The sequence below is a fragment of the Brassica rapa genome, chromosome A04, assembly GCF_000309985.2.
Source record: "Brassica rapa cultivar Chiifu-401-42 chromosome A04, CAAS_Brap_v3.01, whole genome shotgun sequence".
In the NCBI taxonomy this organism is placed as follows: Eukaryota; Viridiplantae; Streptophyta; class Magnoliopsida; order Brassicales; family Brassicaceae; genus Brassica; species Brassica rapa.
In genome coordinates this window covers 9,869,189-9,887,933 of record NC_024798.2, presented here as the reverse complement: position 1 = coordinate 9,887,933, position 18,745 = coordinate 9,869,189, and the positions used below count along the sequence as shown (strand labels likewise).

Below are 18,745 nucleotides of genomic sequence, written 5' to 3'. Positions count from 1 at the left end.
ACACACATTTATTTGAAACACAAACAAAACTTTGACGATAGAAAAATTTAAAACAAAATAGACATTATTAGATATGAGAAAAGTTCTCTACTATCTTTACATTCACGCAGAGCGAAGAGTGAGATCATGACTATGCAGATTAGAGCTATATGTGATGATTTCATCGTTTGCCTGTGTTGAAAGGATGTGTCATGCTTCTTCTTGTCTTATTAGGTTTTTGTAATTTTTAATGGATTTTGATTTACATAAACCAATAATTTGATATTTTTGAGATAAAAGAACAATAATAATTTGAGATAAATAATATTTTTTCCAAGATTTTCGTCAATGGTCAAATATCTCGGTCAACTTTCTATCTCTGTTAAGCCATTTAATTTTAGTGAAATTATTTTTAATGCATTTTTTTATATGAGAAGAGAAACATTGTTGAAGATAATAAAACTGCAAATGTACTAAAATATGCAACTCTAGTAATCTCCATGCATGTACATCGGTGACTATGCTTTTAAAGCATATCCACTAAGAGATATTCTATGAGTGTCTTATCAATAAAAATAAAAATTGAGAAATAAAAAAAATGGAAAATAATTTTTGGAAAACATTTAAAAACATTCATAACAAATATTTGGTTGAACTTTATTTTTTTATTTTTTTTTAAACATAACTTTCATTAGAACTTAAGCATTCATGCTGCTACGCTAACAAGAGTTAGTCATAATTCACTACATTCATTTTTTTTGGTAGGCAATTCACTACAATCATTACAATAAAAATTTAAAGTATAAAGAATAAAAGTAGAAAAAAATCTAAGATAAATCGACAGTAAATTCGGAATATGACTCAAATGCATTAAAAAGAAGTTCACGACACCGAAATTTTGTTTTGAAACTTAGTCATTTTTTTTATTTTATTTTTTAAATTCCACATCTCAAGATATCATTAAAACTAGATATGTTCAATCTTATAGTTTTATGATTATGTCCAATCCAGATATTGGTTCGATTTATGTTCTGATTTTTCAGTTTTTCGGTTTATAAAGAATAGCTATCATATTAAAACTATATCTACTTTAGTTTGGTGCGGTTTATATACCGTCGGTTTTCTGTTTATTCGTGTAAATATATTCATCATTTATAATTTTTTGTGAATTTTACTTTATATGATTAGATATCAGCTTTAAATATAACACAAAGATATCTCGATTTTTAAATAGATTATTTTTATTGACATTTTTTGCTAATAATAGTAATAATTTTATAGAATAAAAAAATATTAATAATCCAAAATACTATAAAATAACTAAATATTAGCAAACATATTTGTCTAAAAGTAAAATTTATGTTTTGTTTAATTTGATAAAAATAAAAAATTAATTTTCACTTAAAAAATATTAAATTACTAAAATCAACATTTTCAGTATGAGGATCATATATAAAATAAATTATGTATATATTATTAATTATATTATATAAATTACATATGGTTATACCACTATATTTTAACTGATCGGTTTATTCAGTTCGATCGGTTTATATACCAAACCATATCTATATACCGCGGTTTCTTAAAAATGACATTCATTCGGTATATTTAGTACAACAAAATCCAAACAACTTTCTCTATTTCGATTCGGTTCGGTTTTAATTGGTTTAGTTTTACAGGACTGAAAACTCCTAATTTTGTTTGAAACTTAATTGGATATTCGTTTTTTTACTTTATGTATGAACATTGTAACATGTAATTATAAATATTTATGCTTTTATTTTGTTTGGATTATGTTAATTATTAAAATATATAATAATTAGTATATTTGAATGGAAATATGTATTCCCTCTGTGTGGGTAAAGTAATTATAGTACATACTATTGAGATTATTTGATATTTTCGTTCTCAAAATATTCTAACATGAAATTTTTCTTTTCAGTGTAAGTGAAAACTTTTGTAATATCAAAATAATAATTTAATACATTATATAATATATTTATTCAGTTCAATTACCTATATATCTATTATGAAAATAATTTCAAAAAATTCTCTACTTTTGAAAAAAATTCTTGTCTCTACACAAAAATAAAAATGTATATATCTTTTTCAAATTTGGACATCTTTAAGAAAACTCTCCTCGTATTTAAGTTAAACTACTCAGAAAATGAAAAATCAAATTATCATCTCATAGGTTTAACTAAACTAATATTTTTTGCTATATAGTTTTATATATTACAATTTATAATAATTTTGGCATCAGTTACAAATTTATGTCTATCTTTTATGTTTACATTGATAGTAGGAAAAGAAAATCCAAGCAACTATTCCTCGTGAATGTGTTGTATATTTTGTCAATGGCTTCTGATAAAACAAGTGATATGATACAAAAGATTTCAAGATAAAGAGAAACACTAGTAAAATCAAGACAACCAATAACAGATTTTAAACTCAAATTCAGTTACACCATTGTTTAATTCATTCCTATTGTCTCATCTTCTTTGTACTTCTCTCCTTACAGATTCACTGATATTTTTCATAGGATGCTTGATTTCAAAAAAATTGTTGGTGAGTAATAATATAGTTTTAGATTTTTTTAAACAAGTCCAAAACGTTATTTTGTTTAGTTTTTGATTGATTTCAGATGTTAACAGTATAATAATTAGTTCTAAACCAATTCAATTTATTTAAAATTTTGAAACATAGGAAAATGATTTTTTCCGAGTTTCTCTATTGAAGATACGAGGTATGATCATTTCAGAATATATTATTACATAACTTAGATGTCATAACATTATTTGTTATGTATAGTGTGCAAAATTGAAAGTGAAGCAGTAGATGACATTGATTCTGTTTGAGAAATAATGTGTTCGTTGTTGCCAGATGCTGAAGTATGTATTATGATGGTGACATAATTAATCAATTCTCATATAGTATTTTTGTGTTGTATTTATAAAATAAAATAACAGTTTCTCTCGTAATATTAATAATTAAATTTACTGCTACATAGTTATTTTTATAGGTTTCACAAATACAACCAAGTACTGTAGAATCATGTAGGCTTGGGCACCGATCGGATATCCGGGGTTTTGACGGTATTTGTGATTTGCTTCGTATATCACGGATATCTAATTTTTCTATTTGCTTTGCTTTGGAAAAATACGGATATTCGGAAAACAGATATCCGAAAAATAAATAGATATTTGCGGATATTTACGAATACTTACGGATATCTCATATATTTTGATTAATACAAATAATCTTAAAATTTTGATACAAAAATATTTTTTTACATCATATATATGATAAAAATTAAAAGAAGTAGTGAATCTACATATTTTGTAAATTTTTTGAATTTAGTTAACAATTATAGTAACACAAAACTTAAGAAAAAAATTATAATTGTCATAAATGTATTTTTTCCTTTTATGTAATACTTTTATATAAGTAATAATGTGAATAAAATTTATCAAATCATATGTTAGAATAATAATTATATAATTTTATACATTAAAAACTTTAAATATAATCAAGATATATATGTATTTATATATTGCTGGATCGGATCGGATATCCGCTTCCCAAAATTTTAATATTTGTGATTTGCTTCGATTTTAATGAATATTGATTTTTAGTATTTGTTTTGCTTCGAAACTTTACGGATATCCAGAATTTTCGGATCGAATCTAAACGAATAACGAACCGAATCAAATTTAACGGATAAAATGTCCAGCCTAGAATCATGATGTGTTTGAAGATAGCAACCTACGTTTGAGGTATGTTAAATATTATCTAACTAGATATAAACTAGATTTATTATTTCGTGCTACTAATTATTAGAATTTAAACTGAAGTTCTTTTTTTTTTTGTAATTGAATCAGTTCTTAAATTTTTGATAAAAAAAACACATAACCCTTTTAAATCGTTAATAAATGTTTAATAATAATTCATAAAATATTTATAGAAGTTTATAAACACAACTCCAGTCTCTAATAATATATCCTAAATAATAATCATTAATTCTAAATTCAAATGTGACAGTATTTTTTATTAAATATATATTTTTTAAATGATAACAAACTTGAAATTATTTTTAAAAAAATTCTAGTTTATCTTATATAATATTGTTTTAAGTGTTTTGTTAATTATATTTGAAAACTGTTTTTGTGAGTTTCTAGTAAAATGTTTTTTTACAAAATTAGGCCCTTTCTTAAAAAAAAGTTTACAAAATTGCACCCCCGAAAATAGTTATAAGGCGGGCATGACTAGCTAGCTGTCAGCGACTCAGTGGCGAGTGGTATCTTGATCCGTTTCAATGAAAATCTCTGCAAGAAACAACAAAATGAATAAACGAATTAAAAATAGTGTTGCTTATGACATCCTTGCATCTCTAAACAATTACCAAAAAAAAACATCATCGAACGGTTCGGATATGTTTCATATCGATCCAACGTTTGTAGTGACTTTGATCACAACAAAGACTCCTCTACTTGTAGTAAGTAGGCTCCATCTTTGTTTTCTCTCACCTGGTCCATCCAAAATCAAATAACTCATAAAATTTGGGTCAGTCGAAAAAAAACTGAGGATCGCTCGTTAATTAATTCGCTTAATCTTCACAAAAAGGGTAAGGATTTACTTTTAATTCTGTGATCAAAGATTGTAGATTTCGCAATTACGATTCTGTTTATGCTCTGTCTGATCAAAGACACCATCTTTAACGTCTTGCTCTGATCAAAGACCGTACTTTCATGTCTTGTTGTTACTAATCTCATACGAACATCTCCTGTTTTGCCCTCTTTCGCTCCTAAAATTAGCTCTTTTCCACTGAACCATTAAGAATTGAATTGTTTTTGTTTTTTTTTCAAATCGCCAGAATTGTTTTTGCTGTTACTTGAGAGGAATTGAATCTGTTCCTTGTGACTTGTTTAGATTATAAGTAAAGTTTATGAATAATCTGATTGTTATGCAGCTGATGTAATGGATCAGAAGAAAAGAATTACGACAAAGAAAACGAGGAAACTGGGTAAATATGAGGTTGGTCGGACTATAGGTGAAGGTAGTTTCGCAAAGGTTAAGTTTGCGAGGAACACAGACACTGGAGAAAACGTTGCCATTAAAATCATGGCTAAGAGTACTATACTTAAGAACAAAATGGCTGATCAGGTACCCTTCTTCTTCTCTGACTGTTAAATGTTGTATGGTGCTTGAAGCTCTCTTTCTAAGTTTTTCTTGTCCAGATCAAAAGAGAGATATCTATAATGAAGATTGTACGACACCCTAACATGGTCAGGTTGTATGAGGTATGTCTATGTTTCCTTGCATCTGCCAAGTTTGTCTCTCCTTTTGCATGATGATGATGATGTTGCTTCGGATGTAGGTCTTGGCGAGTCCTTCTAAAATATATATCGTTTTAGAGTTTGTGACTGGAGGAGAGCTCTTTGATAGAATTGTATGTCATTTCATACTTTGTCATTACTTGAAAGTCTATGTAGCTCTAGCTTTCCACTTCAATTCTTGTTTTGGATGTCGTCTTCACTTCATGCAGGTTCATAAGGGGAGACTTGAAGAAAGTGAGGCTCGCAAATACTTTCAACAGCTTATAGATGCTATTGCTCATTGTCACTGCAAGGGTGTTTACCACCGTGACCTCAAAGTATTCTTCTTTTCTGTTTTTTTAGAACATTTCTACTTACTTGCATTCCAGGCTTTGATGATATCTATGTGGTGCCATTATGATGATAAAACTGCAGCCTGAAAATCTTTTACTCGATAACAATGGTAATCTGAAGGTTTCGGATTTCGGACTCAGTGCATTGCCTGAGCAAGTAAGTCATCACAGACTCTAATTCTTTTTTGAGCTGGCTCTTTCATTCATTTTGTTATTGTACTGAATCAGGGAGTAGAACTTCTGCGGACCACGTGTGGAACTCCCAACTATGCAGCTCCAGAGGTACTTAATGGCCAAGGTTACGATGGTTCAGCAGCAGATATTTGGTCTTGCGGGGTTATTCTTTTCGTCATTATGGCTGGATTCTTACCCTTTTCCGAGACTGATCTTCCATCATTATACAGAAAAGTAAGTGATAATTTACTTTTCTTGCATCCTTTATCAGGAAAATATTGAATTTGTCATCATTACTTTTCTTACAGATTAGTGCAGCAGAGTTTTCTTGTCCACAGTGGTTCTCTGCAGACGTGAAGTCTTTAATACAGAGGATACTTGACCCCAATCCCAATACAGTGAGTGTATTGATTCGTCCTCTCCAAGCCTTCATGTTTGTTGCTATTATTTAAAGTCTTTAGTAAATTTTTATCTCCTTATCTGTGGATGTTTCCCAATTAGTGCAGCGTATTCAAATTCAAGGAATTAGGAAACATAGTTGGTTCAGAATAAATTACATGCCTACTCGAGCGAAGGAAGAGGAAGAAGTTAATTTGGATGATGTTCGTGCAGTTTTTGATGGAATTGAGGTTGGTCTTCTCGCCTTCATTGTATCATGCATGCTCTTTGTTGGTGAAATTTCATTTAGGAACATAATTACAATAATTATGCTCAGTGACTTATCAAACATCTTTATGTATCTCCTACTAAGATTATGAAAGCTATGGTATGGCCTACAAATTTGTAAATACAGTAATTTCTAATACACATCGACAATGTTTAACTTGAACTTAGTGCTCATCCCAAAGTGGTGACTAAAATGCAAAGAAAAACATCTTTTATGTGTCTTAGATCAAGCTACTTGTGGTTGCTTTACATGCATTTGATTTGACCTGTCGGGTTGCACTTTGTATCACAGGGAAGTTATGTAGCGGAGAATATAGAGAGAAGATATGAGGGACCCCTAATGATGAATGCCTTTGAGATGATTACATTATCACAAGGCTTAAATCTATCAGCATTATTTGACAGACGACAGGTAGTAACCTGTTTTGACATACTTAATGGATGGTGTTAACCTTTGAATGATGCGGTGTTCTAGTTCTGTAAAAAAAATATAGGTTCATAAGATAATTGGTTGCTTGGCAAAATGGAATCTGTCTCTCGCATGCATACTGGTGGCTTATCCTTTAAGATCTGTCTCTCGCAGGATTTTGTGAAAAGGCAAACCCGTTTTGTTTCTCGAAGGGAGCCTAGTGTGATAATAGCTAACATTGAGGCTGTTGCAACCTCAATGGGGTTTAGGGCTCATACGCGCAACTTCAAGGTATCTAATTCCTTATAGCATATATACACTTATCACTTACTATTATGCATTTCTGCTCAATCTCTCTACTGTTGAAGGTTTTATGTGTACATTGATATGATTGCCAAGGAAACTTAGTTTAAATCTCTGACGTTCATAAATGGAAGTTCTGGCGTTTTATCCAATGTGGAATTGCTATGATTTGTTACAAATTGTTTCTTAACTGTGCTCGCTTTGTGTGACAATCAGACAAGGCTCGAGGGATTATCTTCAATCAAGGCAGGGCAATTTGCTGTTGTGATAGAGGTGATAATGCATGCATCTTGTGATTCTAGTCTAACTTTCTTTTAACTCAACAATAAAAAGGGGTTTCTATAAGTTTTAAAATTGAACGTAATATGCAGGTTTATGAGGTGGCACCATCGCTTTTCATGGTAGACGTTAGGAAGGCTGCTGGTGAAACACTTGAATACCATAAGGTTTGTTAAATAAATATATAATCTAAAGCAATTGCATTGTCATTGTTGTGTTGATTTTTGTGGGTATTTGCATATGCAGTTCTACAAGAAGTTATGTGAGAAACTGGAGAACATAATATGGAGAGCAACGGAAGGAATGCCAAAGCCAGAGCTATTCAGAACAATCACGTTTTGATTCAAGCCAGGTCCTCTCCTACTTCTGAATAACTTATAACATGGAATGGAGGTCGAATAAAATGTAGTCGGGTATGAATAAATGTCAGTAAATATTCTTCTCCGAGAAGATTGGAAAATATGCAGAATCTTGAGATGATTGGCCACTGGATCCCTCCATTATTTGTGTATGGGACATACTACTTGGTTCTGAAAAGAAAGAAAAATACACATGTCTGTGTGGGTTTGATTCAAAGGGAGTGTGAGAGACTGAATGTGAGGTAAACTTTGTTATTGCAGTATGATTTATTGATTCGAAAGGAATGATAGTTATAAAAAAAAAAGTGTACCGGCGGTACAAAGATGTGACGCGCTTTTCAGTTACCACAACATGTGGATGCAGCATCAAAGCTGAAGAATGGTGGGGTGAAGTCTCATTGATGGCTCTTCCCAGGGTTTTTGTTCTGTTTCACTATTTGTAACGCCAAAATGATACAAAAGATTAGAATGGTTGGAAAAGGAAACAATGTCCATCACGTGCCTTGGATTTTTGCACCTTATTACACAAATATTGTTCTTAATTTCACTTCACCGATAAGATAATCTCTACACATATTTGGTAACACACGAGAATAAACAGCAAAAAAGTTAATGGAGTAGAGGCAGAAGCTATTTGTGGTTTGGGAGTTTTAGTGGATTACCCACAAATGAAACTCAAATTAGAGATTTGCTCATTGAGTGATAATGGAGGCACAAGACACACAATTGTGTTCAACATTGGACAAAAACGTCTTTTCCCATCTGACACAATGTCCAGTTCGTTGCAGAAAATTGTAGAGTAGTCAGAGTACTAAATATATATACTGACAAATAGTGTAACTTCATGTTGCCTCTTCTAGACTTTCCTGATCGGTTACCACTCGAGTGGTGGATTGGAAGAGGATTACCGCACCTACTTCAGTTCTGGTCCACACACGATTTGCCTGTAGAGTTTTTTTCCACACTTTTTTTTTTAGTTAATTTTATGGTTTTTCTTCTCAGCCATTCTTTTTTTTTTTTTTTACAATCGATTCTTTCTCCATTTCTCTCATGAACAATTCTCTTTTTAAACTCTAAACTTCAATTCTAGTGTATTTCATGTTTCTTCTTCTAGACTTGCACCTACTTCACTTCCGGTTCACACACGCTTCTGGTCCACACATGTTTGCCTGTAGAATTTTCAATTTTTATTCTCTTTTTCCTTTTCCTCTCATCTCTGAACAATTCTCATCTAAACTCTAAACAATTCTCATTTAAAAATAAATTCAAGAAAGCAAGATCAGCAACAAAAAAAAGGTCAATGGAGAAAGAAAAGAAGAGGTTTGTGCTTGTCCACGGGGTATGCCATGGGGCATGGTGTTGGTACAAGATAATACCACATCTCGAGGCTGCCGGTCACAGGGTGGTTGCAGTGGACCTCGCTGCGTCGGGGATTAGCACGATCAAAGTGGAAGAGATCCAGAGCTTAGAAGATTACTCCAAACCCTTGCTTGAGCTTCTCAGCTCGTACGATGAAGAACAACAAGTGATTATTGTTGCTCATAGCATGGGAGGCATTACGGCTGCTCTCGCTGCCGACATCTCCCCTCGTAAGATCGCTGCTATTGTCTTCGTGACAGCTACTATGCCCGACATCACGAACCCTCCTGCTTACCCTTTCGAAAAGGTAATAATAATAATCTCTTCACTGATTGAAACAGCGTGATCACTTTCAGCTGACTCCGAGTAAAATTTTACCAGTTCGTCCCTAACATTCCACAAGAAGAGTTGTTGGACACTGTGTTCCGTAGCTACGGATCTTTACATACTGTTCTTTTCGGACCAGAGTTCATGGCCAAGAAACTATATCAACACTCTTCGGTCCAAGTAAGAGTACTAGTCTAAGCTTAATCAAAATCTCTATTGATTTGTTACTAACAGTGGGTCCAATCGTATGTTAGGATCTTCAATTGGCCAAGTTGCTGGCGAGGGAAAACCCTGCGTTAGCTACTGACAATCTTGCAGGGACAACAAGCTTTAGTGAGGAAGGGTATGGATCGGTTACACGTATTTATATTATCTGCGGGGAGGATAATTTAATAGGTGAGGAGTACCAGCGTTTGATAATCAACAACTTTAAACCAAAACAAGTAATGGAGATCGAAGATGCAGATCATATGGCAATGTTATCCAAGCCTCAAGAACTCTGTGCTTGTCTCTTAGAAATTGCAGATAAATATGCATAAATCAAGACAACCGAAGCTATATTAGAATATATCTTTCAATAACACATAAATCAAGGGCTTAACAGGTTGCAAACTCTCATATACATATGTTTCAATGTAATCCAAGCATCAAGAAATATGTGTTTGTCTCTTAGAATAGCAGATAAATGTACATAAATCAAGACAACCGAAGCTATATGAGAATCTGTTAATGAATTTGCATCGATTGGTTAACAGTGTCAGGGGATGCAAACACTCGATTGTTTCAGTATCTTGCAAGTAGTTTTTTTATTCAAGTTTTTTGCATTAGATAGAACTCAAGGTTATCTATAACTCTCATACACCAAAAGAAGTAATGGAGATCAAAGATACACATCATATGTCCAATCATTAAGAGGTTTGTGCTTGTCTACTGGAAATACAATTTTACATGTGCATATCAACCTGAGATTGCCACAAACCCAGGTTAACAGTAAGTTCTCTTACAAAACTTCGGATTCCAACACAATAACGAGGCTATATGAGAATTAGATCCAATTGTACATTGGTAACATTTGATGGGGATTTGTCATACTTTCAAAATCATTGCTATTACACTTGAATATTTGAATTGGTTTGTCAACAATGTCAGTGCTTGCAGACTCAAACCATCGTTGGTATATTAGTTATGACTTCATCAAGATTTTCAACCGATTATAAATATAGATCTTCGACATTTCATGGATAAATAAGTCTTTTCAATTATAATAAGAATAACAAAACCAATCATACCAATAACAATGTTCAAAAATTGGTAAGCAAGATAACAACTCAGAAAAACAACATGCAAAACATAAAAGAAGAGAACAAGAATTAGGAGTGGGTCATCAGATAGGAGCGAAAGACTATGCTACAGATTTGTAATCATGGTGATCATCTGAACTATGCATTATTATTCCTCACTTGACCCTTCCTTTTTACTAAAACAAACACCAAACAACAAAAGTAATATATAAGAAAAGAGCCTCATAGAAAGATTAGGTTTATCAACATGGATTAATTCAGACATATGCTTGTCTTAATCGTTTTAATCATCGGCCAAATTAAAAGAAAAATCAAGATAAAAAAGGACTCAGAATATGGGTGGTGATATAACAGAATGGTCGTCAAATAGGCTATTTTACGGCCCATGTTACGACGAACGAGACCTTAATATCAATCGTCACTGTCCCAACAAAACAGAAATCAAAATCTTTCAAAAACTAATGGGAAGTAAATTTCAGTAAAGCCAGCGTTTTTCACATCAAAGTTCAGACGGTAATTCCATATTTTAGCAATAATCATCATCAATCTCCTTCCCACTAATCACTATTATTAAACAAAAAATGTAATCGCCGAAATGGCTCCGTAGACCACAAGAGAATCAAGATCCACAGGTTCCTATCAGAATAGCGAAACACAAACATCCGTTTATGTCCAATGTAGCATCGACGATCATCGCCAAGAAAGCTATCGTCGACGTGGCATCGGACAATTAATATAACTAAAATTCAAAAACCCTCAGAAACCCGTTTAAAATCAACCACACAGAAGCGGACACGGAAACGGTGGGAAGTACGGTTATGATAGCCCAGCCCGGTCCGAACAGCTTCGAACACGAGTCGTAAACGGACCCGGGCTAGGACCCGCGTACGGTCGTGGGAGAAGACTGAAGGGAGGATTGAGAAATCGAAAAACCGGATGCAATCCTCGATTCAGTCCGCTTCTGCGTTTAAAGTGTCATACGGCACTTCCTATCTTTTGGGAATTCTTCTTCACCGGGCTTTTTTTTTTCTATCAAACAAAGAAACTAGAAACAAACAATGGATAAAGGAGAAAGTCAAAGGAAATAGAGAATCAAAAGCTAAAGAAGACAATTGAGAAGATAATAGAGATAGAAGAGGAAGCTCAATTTATATAGAGGGTTGCTAGGCGGCGTAACTCAAAACCCTAATTCCTATAAGTTTTTTCCTTTCTCAAAATTAAATTCATTAACCGGAAATATGTTTACGGTTTACTCGTTTATTAACTTTACTTCTTTTTTTTTCCGCCAAGTTATTTTTATTAATAATAAAAAGAGTTTCACCCCAATAACAAGGCCCAAGGCCCAACCAAAAGACAACAAAAACCCAAACGCTATAGGTTATAACATAAACGCTAACAGACCTACGGTCCAACAACCAAAACCGAACGACTTCAGAAGGCCCACGGCTCAAGGAGGCTGGACACGTGTAAGGATAACGTCCCTTCAGTGCGACACGCGTCACTTCCACCTCAACCTGACCGTCACCATATCAAGAAGTCGCCGGAGCTACAACACCGCAAACCAGGAGCTCAGACTACTGCAGAGCCTCCATCGAGACCAACTCTTCTCTTCCACGCTTTGTCTTCGCTTCGGAGAGCATCATCGATCCAACCGAGAGCTCATCCGACAGCACAAAACCGTGAACCACTTGGAATCACAAACCAAGAGACACGCACCCACGACCAACGAAATCCAAAACCGAACCAAAAAACTGGAACAACAAAACGGCGACGCAAGACTGAGGAAACCTTCACCCCCCCCCCCCCCCCCCGGAGACCGAACCGACGACGGCGAAGCTGAATAAGCATTCCCTCCCGAAGACAAGAACCGGCGGCGACGGAGCTTAAAGAGCCTCCATCTCTCGGAAACGAAACATCCACTAGCTAAAACCCACTAGCTTCACCGCACCAAACTTTCACCCTACCACGTCTTTACTCCAAAATCAGATTCGCCGTGAAGGAGACCTGAACCAGAGCTCAGACAAGGCGGAAGACTGAGGTGACAAAGGAGAAGCGCAAGACCAACATCTTTTAGGTAACTCAAGGGGCTCCGACGACGGCACGCACGCTCACGCACCGGCCGCTCGCCGGACCCAAACTTAGATCTACTTTCTCTCTCTACTTTCTCTCAAAGTAGTTTATAGGTTATTAACTTTACTTCTTGTAATATTTATTCTTACGAGTTATAATTTGATATTATATCATAACCCGCGCGCATGCGCAGAGTTCTTGTTTATTTATGCAATAATTTTAACATTTTGCAACACTACAATTTTTATCGATTATAAAATGATAAATACAAATGTTGGTCTTTTAAATGTATCATCGTTATTGAAGAAATAACGTAATACATCTCATTTTAGTTATTTTTAAGATTTCATATGCACTAAAAAAATTAAGTTTTGCGGCTGACACAAATCATCAAAACTAAATAGGCAACATCAATTATATAATGACGAAAGGGGATTAGGTTTTCTGCTCTCGATTTGTTTACTATTGACTCTCCATAAGTAATTTTATTTTATATCTATATATAATTGTGCTTTCGTTCTCGTTTTTATTTCATTGATATGAGTTAAGTTTCTAATTTTTCACTTCTTTAATGAATTCAATGAATTACATAAGTGTCAATTAAAAAAAATGAACATATGTAAAAATTAGTTTTACTCTATATACATATCTAAGAATCAAAATTTTGAAAACAAATCACCAGTAAACTATATTAATAGGTTAGTGTTCAAATCTAATATATCAAGCTATTATAGAATATAAGTGTACATTCGAAATATAAATGTTTGTCTAGTATATATTCACCAGCTCGGTCTAAAAATCATCTAATTAGAACAACAACAAAAAAAACTAAAGTTTAAGTTACTAATTTAGTATATTAGTAATATGAAATTTGTAAAGTAATATATACAAACATTTTATACTTTAAATTTCCTTTATTCCTACTTTTATTTCCTTTATTAATTTCTACTTTAAATTTCCTTTCTTTTAGGTTTTAAATTAATTATATTTTCTTGATAAGTGTTACAAGTGTTAGAACTATTTGGTATATAAATCAATTTGTGACTCAAAAAAAAGCAAAAAAAAACATAGCATATCACAAATTGAAGAAACATATAGCTTGTTATTATGTAAAAGCTCGTGACTAAATGCTAGCTGCTTATCCAAGTAATATAACATTTTTTTTTCAAATTTACTATTTCCTGAATTTGACATAAATACTAGATATATATATCACAACTCAAGTTTTTACTTTTAATTTTTAAATTTTCAATTTTCATAATTATGAGATGTATGTGTTAAAATGATTAATATAATGTAATAAAATTTAACGTTATCTATACTATTAAAAGAGAAGGAATTCTAAAAAATCTACTTAAACAAAGTTGTTGCACCCTTTCATTAATTTACCTAGACCAACTAAATAATCTTTCTAAATATCTCATAATAATAATATTAGCTCCTATATGTAAGATTCTGATCTTGAGTATCATTAATATCGTTTATCTATAAAAATCTACGATAAAAATATCATTATTATTTAGTATTACCTTTTAACATATAATACACTATTAGTTCACATGAATCATAATGTCTATATTATATTCTTAGGGCCTGACTGGTTCAACCGCAGCGGTTGCGGTTGCGGGAGTTTACGGATGCGGGTGGTTGCGGTTTCTAGCGATTTTAAGAGATTTGTACGACTGGTTCTACGGTTAGAAATTGGTGCGTTTGCGGGATACTTATGTCTGGTTAACTACCAAATGCAGCAGCGATTAAATAATAAATTAACAATATTTACATTTTAAACAATTATAAAAATATCAAAAATAATAATATTATAATAAATATAAAATTTATATTTAGAAAGTTATACTTTAAATTTTTAAAAAATATAGAAAATATTTTTATTTTAAAGTTTTATAATATTAATTAAAATATAATTGATATATTTTAGCATTTTTATAATTTCAATTTAATTTTTTTATTGAATTTTTTTATTTTTGTATTTCTATTGTTTTGGAAAAAAAAAAAATTTTTTTATCCTCCCGCAAACGCCCGCAACCGCAAACGCTAGCTGGAACCAGCTTTTGAATTTATGAGGTTCAGAGCGATTTGGAGCGATTTGGAGCGGTTTAGAGCGGTTTGAGCGATTGTTGCAAAACGCCAGCAACTGCTACCAACCGCAAAAGCTGCGTTTGCGGGTGGTAGCGGGAAAACCAGTCATACCCTTAATAATAATTCTAATTAAATTCTCATCCGTATATCACATATATATTTATATATACCATGAGTTGCACGTTAAAGAACCTTATTCACGGTGCGAGCAAACCCATTACAAGAAAATGATGATCAATGCAATCCTCAACCCTGTCAAAACCTTGAAGCCATATAAGACTAAATGGCGATCCCAAGTGAAATTGTTACATTCCTGGCGACAAAACACTTCGTTTGGTGGAGAGACTCTTCAAATGATTCTAACCGATGCACATGTAAGTTTCAAAACACAATCAATCATTTATTTTTTGTTCCTTACTATCACCAACTTACATTACATTGTGCTTATTTTGTAGGGTGAAAAGATTCATGCTACGTGCAAAAGGAATCACATTCAAAGTGTTCAAAGAAAACTACCACTGGGGAAATGGCGTGTTCTCACAACGTTTACCGTTTCCCAAGCAACAAGGCAATATCGGCCAACCACCCATCCATACAAGATGACGATCAGTGATGAAACTGTCATTACAAATTCCGACATAATTGAAGATGACATCTTTCTATCTCTTGCCAAATACGAAGACATCATTGATGGGACCTTAAAGACCCACTTCCTTATCGGTAATGCCTATATGTCGATCTTTCTTACCATTTAAAACGAGTTTTGGTTTTTGATTTCAAATTGTATACTAACATGTTCTTTTCTTAAAGATGTCATGGGAAAAATTGTAAGCCTTGAACCAGTTCAAACAGTGCAAGTGAAAGGAGAAGACCGGAAGAAAGTTCAGTTTCGTTTGGTTGACTCAAGGTACGTTTTGGTGGTGAATTGTTTTCTGCTCTGTTGTCTTTTACGTGCACTAATTGCTGTGTTTTGTTTAGTGGTAAGGACATTTCATGTTGCTTGTGGGGAAAATATGCTGAGCAATTGGAGAGTTATGTTGAATGTGAACAACCACTGATCTGTTTGATCAGATTCGCCAAAATAAGTTTCTATAGAGGTATTATTATTACAGTGTATTCATGTTAGATCTTCACTTATATTGTACATCTTTTATGTGCTCAATTCTATATAAATGTTAATAGGTGAGGTGCAAATAACAAATGCATTTGATGCATCCATTGTTTATCTTGATCCAACATTGAAAGAGACATTACAGTTCAAGGAAAAGTAAGTTTTCATCACCTAACTTTGCGATTTGGTTATATTAATATTTACTGTGACATTTGATATTTCTACATTTATGTATAGGCTGATGGAAGACAATCTCCCTCTTTCTCTTATTGAGAAGAGAAATGGTAAGAAAGAGGTTGTTTTACAAGAAGAGGACTGGAATGATCTTGAGATCAAGACAATATCTGAACTCTTTCTTGCAAATTAGGTTATCTTCATTATTATGAGTTTTTATTTAGAAAGTTATTTAGTCTCTTTAGATTTTTCTAAACATAACATGGTCATAATAGAATTAATCTAAAGGTGTATATATAATTGTAGGTGGAGAACTGTAAAATCATTTGTTCAATAGAAGCTATTGACACTGATTGGTCGTGGTTCTATTTTGGGCATAAAGGTTGCAAACATCGTGCTATTAAAACTGGTAAGATTGTGCCTGAAAGGTCAAACAATGATAACAAACAACTCTGGCATTGTGGGAAATGCCAAGCTAACATCACTGAAGTGGTACCTGTGTAAGAACATTTTTTTCTGATCTTAGTAGTTTAATTCATATTTCTTTTTATTTCTGACCATTCTAACTTATATCCGTTTACTCTAATAGATTCAAGCTTCATTTGATTGTGAGGGATGACACAGAAACATGTAAGTTGATGCTGCTTAACACTGTTGGTATGACCATTGTTGGACATGAAGCTGTTGATCTGTGGGATGGCTCCAATGATGAGGTAAAGTTTGGTTATTGCTCGTAAATTAAATGAAAACAATATGTTTTAATTTTGTAACCTCTACACAGATTGAAGATCCAGACCAGCTACCAGAACCTATCAGAGATTTAGTTGGAAAATCTTTTTGTTTTGGCATTTCTGTAAGCTCTGACAATGTGACCAATGAGGCAGAAACATTTAAAGTTCTTGAGGTCTGGTTTGGAAATGAAATTCTTCAAGTGGAATCCCAATCCGAGCCTAACTCAATGATTGGCACATCATCTTCTACCATGTCTTCGTGTGATGTGAGTTTTTTTTCTATATTATACATACATCGTAATGTTTGTATTTATCTTATATTATAATTTTTATGAGGTTTTAATTTTGTATTTTAGGTGCTCTTTCTGGAAGATGCAAGCCATAATGAATCAGAAGAATGCAAAACACCTTTCACAAAACGCAAAGAGGAAGATGCTGATCTTCCAGACAAAACATCAACTTCTAAAAAGTTGTGCCGAGCCTCAATTAAAGTGGAAAAGGAGAAGGAAGAGTAACACTGCGACTTGTGTTACTTTTTATGTTGGTTTTTTATTTGTTTTAACCTTTTTTTTTTGCATTTTTCTATTCAAAATTAATAATTTGTTTTATTATTTTTTCGTTATTCCACAAATTTTAATAAGAGTATTGTCATTTTCTCAAATAATAGATGATTTTTAATGTTTTTCAATTTCATATGTTAAGTAAATATAACACAAAACCTTCGTATAACTAACCAATTTCACTATCAATAAAACAAAACAGTTCCCCTGTCAGTCCTAGCACTTTCTAACTATATATATATATAGCTTCATTAAAAAAACATACCTTATGATACTTAACGATCTTATGGTACTAGATGAAACAGAAATATATATTCCTTGGTCCTTTGTTCTTCCACCTGTTTGTAAAAAGGTAAACATGTTAGTTTGGTACGTAGGATCTATCACAACAAAACAAAAAATGAATAATTAATAAACTATTAGTTAATAGCTATATATCAAAGGAACACGTTTTATGGATATTTATTATTTATTTTTAGAAATAAATATATCAATTATATAAAATTGTGATTCCAGAATATTAACTAATATATTTTCTTCCTATATTTATAAGCAGGCAAAATAACAAAGATCCTAATTCTTAGGTTATTAAAAATCACATTTAGAATTTTATCCCCAAAAACATAAACGTTTTTGCTGACTCATTCTTCCTCCCTATTCCTCGATTAAATCCTAAATGTTCTGAAAACACTATTAGGAGGTCTAACTATGAAGAGGAAGAAAACTGTAAACGACAATGGAGATCGAACTAAATAATATTTCACTCCAGAGACCGGCAAAGATAAGCAAACATTCAGCTATGCAAGACAGTTTTGCACAAATTCAATCACATATGCATACATTCCATTGCGATCTGTATATTACAGACTGTTTGAGGGTCTTGAAAATCAGATTGTTCCATTTAATACACCTTCCATATACCAGCAAATCAGCATGCTATCACCCCAGACACCAAGAAATATACGGAGATTGCAACTTGGTGAGTGTAGCATCTAAGACGATTTGACATTTTGTATAGATTGAATTTTGCTACAGATTCTAACATGCAACTTCCTGGTTTTAAACTCTTTTTAGGATTTGATACTTTCCGTAACCAAACGTCACATTCCCCAAAACAGAACAGTTGTTTGACGTATTTAACATGTAAGTTATAATCAGTTACCTGTTGCATTGTA

At 32.8% G+C, this 18,745-nt stretch overlaps 3 protein-coding genes and 5 non-coding genes across 9 annotated transcripts; 3 read left to right on the top strand and 5 right to left on the bottom strand.

Annotated features, from left to right (window-relative positions):
* Positions 1-4,365: 4,365 nt before the first annotated feature.
* Positions 4,366-8,382, top strand: LOC103863947 (CBL-interacting serine/threonine-protein kinase 24). 2 transcript variants are annotated; one of them, XM_009141711.3, is made up of 15 exons: positions 4,366-4,606; positions 4,952-5,145; positions 5,220-5,282; positions 5,360-5,431; positions 5,528-5,635; positions 5,733-5,807; positions 5,879-6,058; positions 6,133-6,222; positions 6,331-6,453; positions 6,783-6,902; positions 7,074-7,190; positions 7,419-7,475; positions 7,574-7,648; positions 7,728-7,833; positions 8,102-8,382. In XM_009141711.3, the coding sequence occupies exons 2-14, from the start codon at positions 4,960-4,962 to the stop codon at positions 7,821-7,823; spliced, it is 1,362 nt and encodes a 453-aa protein (XP_009139959.1). In that variant the 5' UTR covers positions 4,366-4,606; positions 4,952-4,959; the 3' UTR covers positions 7,824-7,833; positions 8,102-8,382. The 2 variants fall into 2 exon arrangements, with proteins under 2 accessions (XP_009139959.1, XP_009139958.1); XM_009141710.3 differs by having other exon boundaries at positions 7,728-8,134.
* Positions 8,383-8,677: 295 nt separating this feature from the next.
* Positions 8,678-10,340, top strand: LOC103863946 (methylesterase 4). The gene is made up of 3 exons (XM_009141709.3): positions 8,678-9,506; positions 9,581-9,706; positions 9,781-10,340. Exons 1-3 carry the CDS (start codon positions 9,141-9,143, stop codon positions 10,063-10,065), a joined length of 777 nt encoding a protein of 258 aa, XP_009139957.1. The 5' UTR covers positions 8,678-9,140; the 3' UTR covers positions 10,066-10,340.
* Positions 10,341-10,902: 562 nt separating this feature from the next.
* LOC117133801 lies at positions 10,903-10,995 on the bottom strand. Its single transcript, XR_004457845.1, has one exon. It is a non-coding gene; the product is annotated as a small nucleolar RNA snR60/Z15/Z230/Z193/J17 (small nucleolar RNA).
* Positions 10,996-11,151: 156 nt separating this feature from the next.
* On the bottom strand, positions 11,152-11,254 carry LOC117133802. Its single transcript, XR_004457846.1, has one exon. It is a non-coding gene; the product is annotated as a small nucleolar RNA Z43 (small nucleolar RNA).
* A 46-nt stretch (positions 11,255-11,300) lies between these two features.
* LOC117133795 lies at positions 11,301-11,373 on the bottom strand. Its single transcript, XR_004457839.1, has one exon. It is a non-coding gene; the product is annotated as a small nucleolar RNA snoZ7/snoR77 (small nucleolar RNA).
* Positions 11,374-11,406: 33 nt separating this feature from the next.
* On the bottom strand, positions 11,407-11,556 carry LOC117133817. The gene has a single exon (XR_004457861.1). It is a non-coding gene; the product is annotated as a small nucleolar RNA snoR2/U65 (small nucleolar RNA).
* A 222-nt stretch (positions 11,557-11,778) lies between these two features.
* LOC117133821 lies at positions 11,779-11,846 on the bottom strand. Its single transcript, XR_004457865.1, has one exon. It is a non-coding gene; the product is annotated as a small nucleolar RNA U49 (small nucleolar RNA).
* A 3,747-nt stretch (positions 11,847-15,593) lies between these two features.
* LOC108868781 lies at positions 15,594-17,525 on the top strand. The gene is made up of 9 exons (XM_033289336.1): positions 15,594-15,714; positions 15,805-15,901; positions 15,973-16,091; positions 16,177-16,261; positions 16,343-16,400; positions 16,586-16,779; positions 16,869-16,992; positions 17,061-17,276; positions 17,367-17,525. The coding sequence occupies exons 1-9, from the start codon at positions 15,594-15,596 to the stop codon at positions 17,523-17,525; spliced, it is 1,173 nt and encodes a 390-aa protein (XP_033145227.1).
* The last annotated feature ends 1,220 nt before the right edge of the window (positions 17,526-18,745 follow it).

Excerpts from the sequence above, each read along its gene's own strand:
- LOC103863947 (XM_009141711.3), top strand. The coding sequence starts at position 4,960 with ATGGATCAGAAGAAAAGAATTACGACAAAGAAAACGAGGAAACTGGGT. Across the intron at positions 5,636-5,732 it reads TTTACCACCGTGACCTCAAA|CCTGAAAATCTTTTACTCGA; the intron begins GTATTCTTCTTT and ends ATAAAACTGCAG. Across the intron at positions 6,223-6,330 it reads TTGACCCCAATCCCAATACA|CGTATTCAAATTCAAGGAAT; the intron begins GTGAGTGTATTG and ends CAATTAGTGCAG.
- LOC108868781 (XM_033289336.1), top strand. The coding sequence starts at position 15,594 with ATGACGATCAGTGATGAAACTGTCATTACAAATTCCGACATAATTGAA. Across the intron at positions 16,780-16,868 it reads ATCACTGAAGTGGTACCTGT|ATTCAAGCTTCATTTGATTG; the intron begins GTAAGAACATTT and ends TTACTCTAATAG. Across the intron at positions 16,993-17,060 it reads GGGATGGCTCCAATGATGAG|ATTGAAGATCCAGACCAGCT; the intron begins GTAAAGTTTGGT and ends ACCTCTACACAG.
- LOC103863946 (XM_009141709.3), top strand. The coding sequence starts at position 9,141 with ATGGAGAAAGAAAAGAAGAGGTTTGTGCTTGTCCACGGGGTATGCCAT. Across the intron at positions 9,507-9,580 it reads CTGCTTACCCTTTCGAAAAG|TTCGTCCCTAACATTCCACA; the intron begins GTAATAATAATA and ends AAATTTTACCAG. Across the intron at positions 9,707-9,780 it reads ATCAACACTCTTCGGTCCAA|GATCTTCAATTGGCCAAGTT; the intron begins GTAAGAGTACTA and ends ATCGTATGTTAG.